Source organism: Pollicipes pollicipes, unplaced genomic scaffold (assembly GCF_011947565.3).
Source record: "Pollicipes pollicipes isolate AB1234 unplaced genomic scaffold, Ppol_2.1 Scaffold_4881;HRSCAF=5763_pilon_pilon_pilon, whole genome shotgun sequence".
In the NCBI taxonomy this organism is placed as follows: domain Eukaryota; kingdom Metazoa; phylum Arthropoda; class Thecostraca; order Pollicipedomorpha; family Pollicipedidae; genus Pollicipes; species Pollicipes pollicipes.
This window is the reverse complement of record NW_023596576.1, coordinates 44,792,291-44,805,074: the sequence shown is the minus strand read 5'-3', so window position 1 is coordinate 44,805,074 and position 12,784 is coordinate 44,792,291. Positions and strand designations below refer to the sequence as shown.

The window sequence follows — 12,784 nt, the reverse complement described above, 5'->3', positions numbered from 1 at the left end:
CTCTCTCTCTCTCTCTCTCTCTCTCTTCTTTCTCTCTCTCTCTCTCTCTCTCTCTCTCTCTCTCTCTCTATCTCTCTCTCTCTCTCTCTCTCTCTCGCTCTCTCTCTCTCTCTTCTCTCTCTATCTCTCTCTCTCTCTCTCTCTCTCGTGTTCCTTACCTTAAACCTCTGGCCTTCTACCTGTTGGCCATCTCTCTTCCCTTCTGGATGCGCAATTAAGGTGGCTATGCGATTCTTTTGTCGACCCACCAATTATTACGCGTGGCTCACATACAGTTCAGCTATCTCGACCCACGGGGAAAAATACACCTCAAACACAAGATGAAACCCAATCACCATTTATTTTAAAATTATGCTGCGAAGCATCCCACTACTAAAAAACTCATTCTGCAGCATCCCGCCACGTTACCAGCGCTCTCTCGTGTGTGCCTGGTCACATAAGTGGGGCGGTAAGCCCCGGGAACACGGCGGTGAGTCGGTATGCTGTCACGGTCCGTCAGGATCACGCACCCCCAGTCCTGACTGTGCTGCGTTCTCACTTACGTTCGAATACTTTCCAACACTACGACCTGCCGGCGCCAGAGAAATGCAGAATGCTGCGACAAACACCAGCAATCCTCAATCCAGCACACACCAGCTTCAAGGCTCGTACGGTGTTTGTCATCCAAACAAGCTTACTTGGAAAATTATTGCGACAGAAATGATGGAACGAAAAGGCGGGACGACGGTTATCGCGGGATGCATGGTCTGGTCCTCACGCCTAAAAACGCAGGCATGCGCACACGAAGAGCCGGGCAAAGTATACTTCTAGCGGCAAACTGGACACCAATCCTTGGCGTGCTACAGCGAGCAAACAATCAGGTACGCCAGCGAGTGCTTTACACCAATCCGACAACAAAAACCGGCAAATTTCACACTGCCTGCCTTATTGCTTTCGCCGGTGATGACTTGCACTTCCATCGTGGTTTCGGCTCCGCCTTCACGGTCAGATAATTCTGGTCTCAGTCTGGCAGAATGCGGCCATCTCATGCCGTCGGAGGCTGCGCCGGCAGGTTGACGACCACGCGACACGGGCCGCCGCTGCCGCCCCCGATCTTCATCGGCATAGCCAGGATCCTGTCGACCACCAGAAGGATTCACCGCCGACACTTATAGCGCAGGGCATACATGCCGGAGCCGTTTGAAACGTGGGCTAGTGTCGGTAATCTGATCTCACCACCGATGGGACTTCAAACCGCGGCATCACTGGTTCCACGAACATGACCTTAGAATCGATGAGTGATCCCTCAAGGACCATGCCATGGTATCTAAGAAATAGCTCGACTCTGACATGCCAGAGGACATTTCTCTCAATGCCAGGTTGTCCAAAGTTGGTGACCGGGGTGAACCACGTAATTTCTAAGAAACACTTCAATGTGGCGGCCACCATTCCACATCGTTGGAAAACACCGGAAACAAGCGCCACAAAAGCACTACAACCCGACACTGCAGGAGCAATATCCACAGATCTCGACAGAACTGCTCAAGCGACTGAACTTGCCCAGCAAGCTACCAAGAGAAGCATGGCCAAAGTAAGCCCTACAAATATGTTTATGCATTAATTCGTCACACTTCTTTACCGAGCGCTACTTCGAAGGTTGACTATGGGTTTAGTTCGGTACTTTCGAGGCCGCACTCCTAGAACCGGGAGACAGTCACTTAATTTAACTAAGATACATTAGCTAAGACAGCACTGCTGACTGTATTCCTCGAATAATCAGGAAAAAGGAGAGATATGTATTTTCAAGGTGTGTAGATATCTCTCCCAGTAATTCTAAGAGAAACAAAGCTAACAGTATTATCTTATCTCATGTATATGCTCCTCGCAAACACACTCAACGCCTTAGATAATTAAGGAGTATCAGCCCATTAACGTCTGCTTTGATAATCTTCAGCTAAGTTACGCTTGCAGGAAAAATATGTTGCCAACCGAACATTGGAACCATGCACGGATGGATTACGGGAATACAGCATATGCGAGGCTCACCGGATTCCCGAGGCTGGCACCCGGCTCAGGTCGGCCAAGTTCTCCAGCGCGTATATGTTTTTGCTGAAGAGGATCTGATGAGCGAGGAAGTCGTGGCTGATGCCGGGATCGACGGATGGCGTGTCAATGCCGACCCCCACCACGGCGGAGTCGGCGGCCAGCTCCCGGGCCGCCTCCGCGCTCAGCCCTGCCGACCCGACAACAACGCCAAACGGGTCAACGCCACCGTCGCCGTCTGACAGGCCGCTGTCACCAGGTTTACTGTGCATATTTAGTTTCGTGACTCATGTGCTCGAGTGGTGCTGGGATGAAGCTTTCGCTTAACGCAGCTTTCTGCGTTGGCATCGACTCGCTGCTGACTTCCAAGTGGTGAAAATGGTTGGCGCCTTGTTGGCAAAACACTGGTAAAGATCTTGACGTCCCATACATAATCATGACACAGGTGGCTGGCGAAATATCTTCCGCTGGACGTAACAGGCTTTTGCATTAATTGACTATCAGACACACGTGAGATGTGCTTTAAACAAACATGCCCCTCAATACACCAAAACCAAGTTTCTTATCAGATTTGGGCCACCGTTCTTTTCAAGATAGGAGCCGGATCCGCGCAGTGGAAGAGAATTACAATCCTAACCACCTTCTTAAAGCGGAGCCGGCGAGGGGGATTTTCACCTCCAACTTTTCACAAAAATACAAACTTCCAGTGTGTCGCCATCATCACAGTGTTCACTTCGCGACGTAAACATGCTGAGAAGCTGAACACATATTTCGTGTAGCCGAACAGATCGAGCCAGTGCCATCGAGCTCGGCGACCTGACCTGGAAAATGGCGGACGTCCGGTTCTTTTGGGCTGATGCCGAAGTAGCGCGTTCTGTTGGACCAGTACGCGGCGTACCCGGTGCGGACCAGCAGGATGGTCGGGTACACCCAGCGACCGTGGACGGCCCGCCACTCGGCCAGGTCAGCCGGGGTCAGCGTGGCGTCCCCGTCCCGGCTGCTCCGCTCAGATATGTCCACAAGAGCCGCTAAAGAGGGAGACGTATGGTGTGTTCCGCTTCGCTGTGGCACGTTCACCAGAGCCACCGACACAGGGGGAGGCCGATCCAGGTCCCTTTGGCTCCGTGCTGGCCGACTCGCGCCGGCGGGAGCGGCCCCGGAAGAGCAGAGTTGGACCGGCTGGCGCGACGGTCGGGCGGGCGGTCCAACTACCGCGGTCCAATTACAGTACAGCACAGCGCCGACGAGTCCCTTAATGAAGGCAAGTGATGATGCCAGTAGGCGCGCTGGAGCAAGGTGGCCTCGCCAATGGGAGAACGCGGGTGGGGGTGTAGGACAAAACACTAGCTCACTGATGAGCTGTTGTGCAGTCTTCCTATGAACACTAATGACATGACTTTTGCCTTTGTAATCGCTGTTTGTAGCGGCAAAATTGCCTTATTATCTTTAAAGATCGTCACCCGAAAGTGAAACATAAACGAAGGTAATAGCATGGCGGCGGATTTCGTTGGCTGCGGCCATCCAAGAAGTGCACACTGTGGTTACACATGATTGGGGACGGCTCCAGTAATACCCATCTACTTGCTCCAGCTGACCTCGCAGTGTGACCAGAGCGCTATAGTGACACTCACCCACCACAGCTGGCATGACAGTATGACGCCAGCTAGGACAGCCACAGTGCGGCGAACCTGACAGTAGCAGTGACGCAAGCTGCAGTGGCACGTATCCTCCTATCTGGCGCCCCCACTGTGACGTCCAACTCGGATGACCAGACCACTTCAGTGACACCTGCTTACGCAGGCTAGCCTCGCAGGGTGAGCGCACTGCTGCAGTGACGTCCGCTTACCCTAACTGGCGTCACATTGCGGCACTAGGGGTGCCATTGCCACTGAAGTTGGCACCAAACTCAGCGTAAACAGGCGGCATAGTAAAGCTAGCGTCACAATGTGACATCAGGTAACACGGTGACGTCAGTTCGTCATAATGTGATTACACATGTGATTGTGTGACTACATAATTGCAAACACGTCATCGTACAACCTTGACGCACCAACAGCTAAGGGAAAGGGTAATACTGGAGCTGGCTTCGCACTGCGACACCAGCTGAGCAGGTAGCGTAACTGCAGTGACAGCTATGAGGGTTGGCTGTCATTGAAGCTGGGAGTGGGTGCCACTGCACGGCTTCTGGCAGCTGAAATCCTACGAGCTATCATCGCAATGCGAAGCCAGCTGGAAAGAATGGCTGTCACTGCAGCTGGGAGTGGGAGTCATTGAAACCGGGGGACCAGATTGGATCTCAATGCAGCTGACTTCACGGCTCCTGCTAGCTGGCGTAACCCTGTAACTCCCCCAAACGGACCTCACGTTGTCACTGGAGCCGTCTAGTGGCCCAAGTGAAGCTGCAGTGACGCTCCCCTAGGCAGCGTCGTGACTTAAGCTGGCACACTGCCATTCTCGCTGGCGTCATAGTGTGACGCCATCTCAGGCGAGTAGGTGTCACTGTAGCTAGCGTCACGTTGCGACAACAGCTGTAGAAGGAGTGTCACTGCAATAACAGCTGGAGGAAAAGGGTATCACTACGTCTGACACAATCATGCGTCACCAGCTGGAGGTAGTGGATGTTCGCAGCCTTGCGGCCAGCCAAACTGGCGTCACGCTGTGACGGCAGCTGGGGGAGTGGGTGTCACTAGGGTGTGTCCGTGTCGCTGCCGCTGGCGTGACTGCTTCTGTCAGCTTGCGTCACACTGTGACTCCCCCTAGACAGCTGAGTGGTGTCACACTTTCACTGGAGCCGTCTGGTCACCTGCGTGAAATTGTAGCGGCACTCTCCGTAGTTGGCGTCGTGGCACCAGCTGGCACATTGCCCCCAGCTGGCGGGGCACGCCAGCTGGTAGTGCGCCAGTAGCAGCGACACCAACACACCGTAGTGACACCCACTCCCAAAGCTGCCGTCACGGTGTGAAGCCAGTCTGGGTAGTACGTAGTACACCACCAAGGGGTGTCCTGTAGCAGGCGTCACTGCTCATGCCAGCTTACGTTGCAGTGTGGTGTTGTAGTTAACGTTACATCACGACTCCAGCTGTGACGCGGTGTCACAGCTGGCGTCACAGTGTGACGACAAGTGCGTCGCCGAGTGGCGCCGCGGCTGGCGTTACACTGCGACGCCGGCAGCGGGGGAAATATCACTGCAGTGACGGCTAGGGGCGAGGCTGTCATTGCAGCTGGTGTCACACCGTGTGACGCCCGAGCTGATGTCACACTGCGTTACCAGCTGAAGGGAGTTTGCTTCACATGAGCTGGGGTCACACTGTGACATCCGCTTCGCGTCCGTCAACCTAATAGTGTGACGCCAGCCAAGGGGAGTGGGTGCCACTTCAGCCGGTGTCACTGCTTCCTGCCACCTAACGATGCCAACTAGCTAGCCCGCGTCACTCTTCAGACAGGGGGACAGCGTGCCAATTTGTGTCACGACGCCAGCTAGCGAAAGTGATTGATAAGCAATTGTGTACTTAAATGCGCACAAAAGAGAAATATGAACAATGAAACACACGGGTTACATAATATATGTGGCGTACAAGCAGAGGCCACTACACCACTACCATCGTAAGCGATCTTAAAAACCCACCATCAGCTATAAGACGCTCGAATTGGAATCTCGTCCATCGTCCAGCCTCCCTTGTGGAAATGGCAGGGAGCATCCATGTGGGTTCCACCATGCTCGTTTCCACTGAAGTCATTCGACTCGTACCTGTAGCAGACGAAACATAGGACACGTTCATTGGTGAAGCACGCGGACCCGGTCAGCAATTTCGGTTCAGTCTCAACCGGGCTACTCCGACCGTTTCCCAGGTTTGTGGATGAGAAATGTTTGGAATCAGCCCGAAGGTGAGACACTGGTTGCGATTCCCAACCTGTTCTTGGTCGTTTCCTAAAATTTTCCCAAGCGAGTGCTCGGAGCGTTTTCTAGGCCGCCTGTGGCGATTACGCACCACAATATGTGCGATTCCCATCTGGATTTGCCAAACTTTTCCCAAACGGCGGGCAGGCAAACCCTAGCATTTCCGAACTTTCTGCAGCGATTATACACTAAAAATAACTCCCCCCGAAGCAAATGAAAAGCCTGATCGTCGGCGAGGCTGGTGGAATTCTCAAGTTTCCTTAAGAAGTGGTCGGTGGCAGTGGCTCAGTCAGGGAAAACTTGAGAAACCCAAAGCACGCTCCGGATTGGTTTGGCAACCCAGACTTTCCCGACATTTCCTCAAGGGAGTTGCCGGTTGTTAAAAAGGACTCTTCCCACATGATGCGCGCTTATTTTGAGCATATTCAGCCCAGAGGGCAGGCTCCGTATCATCTGCACGCTCTGGTTGTTTGACTTTGAGAGGGCTGGTTGTTTGACTTTGAGAGGAAAAGACAGACCTGAAAAATGACAGGTCCTGTAAGATCATGTGCCCCAAACAGACATGAGCTCAACATCGTAACATCGTCACATCGTCACAAGCTCACGAGCCAATCATTTTGGCTCGAAATCGCTTTGGCGAGAATTGCCTCACGAGCCAATTGTTTTGGGATGAGCAGCGACTTGATTTGTCTTGTTAGGAAAAAGACCGCTTTGAGCCATGAGCTTAACTACATGCATCGTAAATTCCATGAGCTGAATTGTCAGTCGATCACTTCTAACAATGTCATTGCTAAAACATCATTTTTAGCAATGCTATATTTAACAACATCATTTCCAATATGCCATTTCCAACAATGTTATTTCTAACAATACCATGTCAGCGAGCCATATGACTCTTCTTAAAATGGTAGCATGAGGAAACACAGCACGCCCCAGACAAACTGACAGACAATTTCAGAGTGCTAAAATGAAAAGCAAGCAGCATCAGTTTAAAAGTTTTTTTTTTGAAAATAAGCACAAATGCGTTGAAAATTTAACGCAGCAAGCACCATATTGTTGATCATGGTCTAAAGTTTGTCTTATATCAAACAGGAACCAGATATTACACTTTGCAGACATCCTGCATTCCTATATCCCAAGAAAAAACAGTGAAAGATTGCCTGCTTCTTACAAATTGCAACTGCTGGTCATATCCTTAATATGACCAGCAGGTATAATATGTTATATCTTTAAGATGGCAGAGGGACATACACCCACACCCACACCCACACCCACACCCACACACACACACACACACACACACACACACACACATATATATATATATATATATATATATATATATATATATATATATATATATATATATATATATATATATATATGTACACATATATGCATATCCCTGTCATAAAGCAACGAGCTGGAAATGAATCCAATCTTTGATTTCTTTGATTTCGTAAGCCGCGTGAAGCATGAGCCAAATGATTCGATACAAGCGGTGAGCGTGAATGGAAACTGAATACAAAAGAGGAGCGGCTGGAAGTCATGAGCTGGATCGGATCCCAAAAACTGTGAATTAGTCCTGCGTCGGAAAAAATGAGTCGAACACAACGCTGGCCCCAACCAAGAGTAAACCTCTCTGCACAGCCTATTCTAAACGCACGGAGGTGATTCGGGCCAATCGAATTTCGGGCAGCATTAAACAAAATTTTGCCATCCCACAGACCTTGCTGTGATTACGACAGTTGCGCATATCGCCCTTCTCTGTGTTATGGTTGAAACCAAATAATCTTGGTTAGAACTAAATTTAGACCCCGGCTGTTTATTTTTGAAAATGAGTAGGACGGGGGGGGGGGGTCTAGCCGATGGATGCCCCAGCAACCCATCTCTCCAGAAATGTCTTGTACTCAAGGGATTAAACCCACTTTATTTGGACACACAGTACTTTTTATTTGTTCATTGACGCTCATTAGCACTTCGTATGCGTCACGCGACGTCAGATGGAACTGAGAAAATAAGTGGATATGTAAATATAGGAAGACGCATTGTGCCGATATTCATCATCTTCCAAAAATGCACAGGTGATTCATCATTTCGTCTTACCACTTTGAAGGCAGCCTACCAACATCGTAAATTTCAAATTTTAGGGTGGCAGGTTATCCCAGCTTGGAACTTATTTCGCGCACTGCCAGTACTTTTGGTTGGAAATTTTGGCGGGATATTTTAAAATGATAAGTAAACTTCATGCACAGGTGTGAATGCACGAACAACCGCGTGTGTGTATGTTTTTTATTTTTATTTTTAGTTGGACGTGCTGACGTATGAAATAGTTTTCTATCCGTAAGAGCTATCCTATTGGTACCCCATTTCAAGTTGAAACATCTGAAGAGGCCGACGATAATACGCCTTCTAAGGTTCTTTGAAGCAGGGTGATTGCGACAGGTCCGACTCGGAAATAAATTCCTAGATATACTTATGTGATCGATGGAAACTGCTTTTTGGCTTTAAACCACAAATGCGTGGTGCAAAGACTATTTCCTGCAGACTATTTCAGGGTCAGTCAGGCATCCCTGACGCCATAGAATCGTCATTCGAATCCTGTCACGTCATTGGCCCGGCGGCTTCCAGGCCAAGAAGAACATAATCGCCGCGCCGTTCATATCTAGCGTTCAAAGGCATTTTGTTTCAGTTCATATCGTGAGAGAGATTTCCAAGATATTGTGGACTTAAACTGGATCGCAATCAATAATAATCAGGCTGTGAAAGTTTCAATCACGAATCACGTTTTGTGGTGCACAGTACGATGAGTTGGACTTGGGTGCATTTTATTACAGAAAAGCTAACGATCGAATAACTTAAGAATAGCGCCATAACCGAGGATGTGAATGCAAGTAAACACCTTAACCTCACGGATCAGCATGCAAAAACACCACAAAATGGTCAAAACACGAGCACCTATCAATATGGTTTAGCAAATACTCCCAGCATCGCTACGGCCATCTTTCAGGGAGACTGAAGTACGACATGTAAGTGCTAGGGTAGCAATTTCGTGCGGCTAGTTTGGCAGCACCTCCACGTCATACCGTTTCATGACGCAATAAAGATGGCGTATTAAGGATCATGTTAACTGTAGAGAGATTTTGCTTTCTAGGGTTATCTGTTACACTTGAAAGCATTCTTGTACTTAAAAGTGGTCCAATTTTATCATATCGGATGCCTGCTTTAATATCTTCAAATGTAGAAAACTCGCTTTAACGCCATCGAAATTGCCGCAATAAATGGAAGATGCCATGTTCGACACTTTGTACAAACCACGATACGTTGCACTATAAAAAGATAATTTGACAGTGCATCTTACATCTTTGGCACAATGCTTTCTAAAACGCCGCGGAAAGTGTGCTTTCTATGTTATATGACAGCTTATCACGCGACATCATACTTACTCTTTATCCTGTAGACAATTATCTCTTCAACGTTTTGTGCTCCGACTTTTATCCACTGACGACTTTTGCCCCTTTTGAAATTTTGTCTTTCGAGTTTTCCGTTTCAACTTTTTCCTTGCCGACTCTTAGTTTTTTACTTGTTCTTTAAGTATTTTTCGCTTCAGCTTCTATCACTACCTCGCCCTTTTTGTCGTTCGAAATTTTTCCATCCAGCCTTTTCTGTCCTACTTTTTGACCGGGAACTGATACGCTGGCAAACTTTTAGACACGTCCGTCCTGTCTAACCTGTCCTGTCTGAACTCTCTGACCCACCCTTGTCCAACGTTTCATAAGCGGCTTCTCGCGCAGTTTTAGGTTTTCTTCTCTTCTCCGTTCGCATCTACTTCATCTTAAATGTTTTGCCCCATACAGAATACATGCATTCACCGCGACTTTCTGCCTGAAGCGTTTCAAAGACTTTGTAAGACCCACGCTGCCGGCAAAGCAAGATTTTCGCTGAGGTGGGGGTTGCTCGGTTTGACACAAGGGGGGGGGGGCGGGCAGTCCCTTGGTAGGGATTATTTTCCTCTCCAGTTGTCAAGTAAGAACATGCCCTGCCTCTGTCAATGAGTTACATGGAATGTCGTCACGCTCACACGGGAAAGTGCAGCAGAACAGTCCGTTATATAGCTAAACGTTTGAGTATCAAGTTTTCCGACTAGCACTGTGCGTTCTTTGTACGCTTTGTCCTGTCTCCGCTGTCCAGCCCACTCTGCCGTTTCCTGCGAACTGTGACAGAGTAACCGTTTTGGTCTCTGAAACACCCCGGTATTGTCAGAGTAATGGTAGCAAAATCAACGACATTTTTTTGCTGTTGAAGATAATGCGCGTACATTTAAGAACGTTGTTGCTAAAAATATGCCAGCTTCGGCACGGTTCGCAGATGTGGCTGATCGACCAACACGTACCAGTAGCCGTCACCGGTCAGTCCTTTAAATTCTTCGGTCAAGTTGAAGAACTTGGTGGTCGTCCAGAAGTGGGTAGTGTTGTCAAAGGTATAGCTCAAGTCCACCCACTCGGCTATGGCTCCATGAAAGCATAACAGCACTGACAAGGCTGCAACCAACCCGGCGAGGACAGAAGGAAACTGAAAAAAAACACAAACACAAGGGTTTAAACTCAGCAATTGTAAAGTCGTTATCACAACCACTGCAGGTGAAGGGCACGTTTGAGTCAATTCTTCACACATAGAAAGGTTTTGTTTAAGTTACAGTGAACGTTATCACGTTCACACGAGAATGTGCGTTTCCTGACTAGCACTCCGTGTTATTATATATACATATACATATATGTATATATATATATATATATATATATATATATATATATATATATATATACGACCCAACGTGGTATGACTTTGCCCAATACATCTGACTTGACTAGGACTCTGTCAAAAACACATTTCCAAAGGACTTGGTCTTCCAGTAACTCAAAATGTGGTTGATTTCGGGATTGTTTCTGCCCACCCGGAGTGAAGCACATTAGCTACCTACCACTATAACTGTTTTTGAAATAAAGCGTTGATTACCAATATCTAACTCTTCTTCCGCAAAAATAAGACAGACACTTAGCATTGAACTGGCAAGCATATGGTCGGCCAGCAGTTGCAGCGTACTAGCGAACGTCATGCAAAAGAGGCAAGATGCGGATGGGAAAAGGGGACAAAAAGACACGCTCTCGGCAAACATGCTTACCATGACGCTGACGCCGAAGAAGTCCTAGAAGACAGACGAACCGCTATTGGGCACGCGCGCGTCACACTCCGGAACTGGCCGTGTTCTGTGAGGCCTAGCGTCCCGCTGTTCCGAGGCCTCACCGTATGCGGTGACCCCAGCCTCAAGATCGCTATCCAAGGTCGTTACAGTGGCGCCCCTCACTCAGGCACACAAACATGGAGGGCGAGGGGTACACGGAAGACGGCGCGACGGGCGGGCTCAGTCCCAGCTCATTAATATTTGCGAACACGCCAGAAAATAGCACAACTTCATGTCGTCAACCGACGCATTTAAGCATGGAACTTGAAGGAAGAAGCTTAAAAACACGTTTTAACCGCATGATGGTGGCGACCGTCGCCAAAACGTGGAGGATGGGGGCTGAGGGATAGGCTGGACTGGCGCAACAGCAGCCTTCCATGAATTGATATATTCAAAATTACAGGTCGGTTCCCTCCGAAAGGTCAAAGCCAGCAGGACTATTATTGGGCATTTATTATACAGAAATAGAAGGTGAACACAAATATAAAAAGTTACATGAAGATAAGAACAATTACAGTCAGAGGTATAGCTGTCAATTCAAAGCAACATCTGTTTCCAACCAACTTGTTGATATTCAACGAAATATTTTGGACTAATCTCCGTTCTTTCTTCAGCCTTGGTCACACAATGATATTCATGAAAGAAGATACAGACAACATATGATGCACACACAATTTTTATGCGATAACAATGCACTCGTTCTGAACGTTGCCATGGCACATGACAACTGCCTGACACAGCACACAACTTTTATAGGGAATGTTTCACATTTGCATGGCATTTTGAACCAAAACAGCCATCTTCAGGACCTTTTGATGCAGTTTACGGCCATGTCCTTTTCAAGACTCAAAACGCACTGGTTCCTGAGTTACACGCCCGCTAAAGTGCGAACAGGTTTATTGGGAGACTATTTCAAGGTCGCCTTCGCATTCATGACGTCATAAAAAGTCATGCGATCGCGGTCGTACTACAGGCTGTTTTCTGCTTATGGTCAAAACAGCATGGCCGCTGATACATTCGCAGAAGTGATAATGCGGCTCGTGTGATACAATGCGCGGAAGATGATTGGCTGTTGGCAAGATTTCGCTCCTGAATACGCGTCGCGAACGTGAGCGTGAGCGCTTACGGGTTGTGCGGCACCCGTCGTGAACGGGTCATTTTTTTATTTCTAAGCCATAGGTCAATGTTTTAAAAAAGAACGCCAAAAAAGTCCGCAAAAAAGTACGGCACCCACAAAACGGGCACTCTCCCGTAAGTTATAAAAAGAAGACGCGACGGGAACTCTGTGTTTTTTCCCTGCTGGCGTTTTTTCTCCTACTGACGTATCTTTTACAGACAGCTCGGTTGGCGCCTTGTGTCCCGGAGCATGGAGCCTTGCATGGGTGTGTGGGTTAGCAAGGCAGGACGAAATTAGGGATACACTACACAATTTGATATATATATATATATATATATATATATATATATATATATATATATATGCATGCATGTTACTAAATATTTCACACATATTGCACGACAAATTGAAATCTTAAACTTGATGTGATGGAGAGTGTGCGTGCGAGGTCTGTACTTCTGAGAGAGCATTGTTTTGGTATTCTTTAAGTCTACTGACTCCCAAT

At 48.2% G+C, this 12,784-nt stretch overlaps 1 protein-coding gene across 1 annotated transcript; it reads right to left on the bottom strand.

Moving 5' to 3' along the window:
- Window positions 1-321: 321 nt before the first annotated feature.
- Window positions 322-5,732, bottom strand: LOC119100820 (isatin hydrolase). Its single transcript, XM_037223973.1, has 4 exons — window positions 5,648-5,732; window positions 2,844-3,050; window positions 2,026-2,212; window positions 322-1,115 (listed from the first exon to the last, which is right to left on the bottom strand). Exons 1-4 carry the CDS (start codon window positions 5,718-5,720, stop codon window positions 1,025-1,027), a joined length of 558 nt encoding a protein of 185 aa, XP_037079868.1. The 5' UTR covers window positions 5,721-5,732; the 3' UTR covers window positions 322-1,024.
- Between the last annotated feature and the right edge of the window lie 7,052 nt (window positions 5,733-12,784).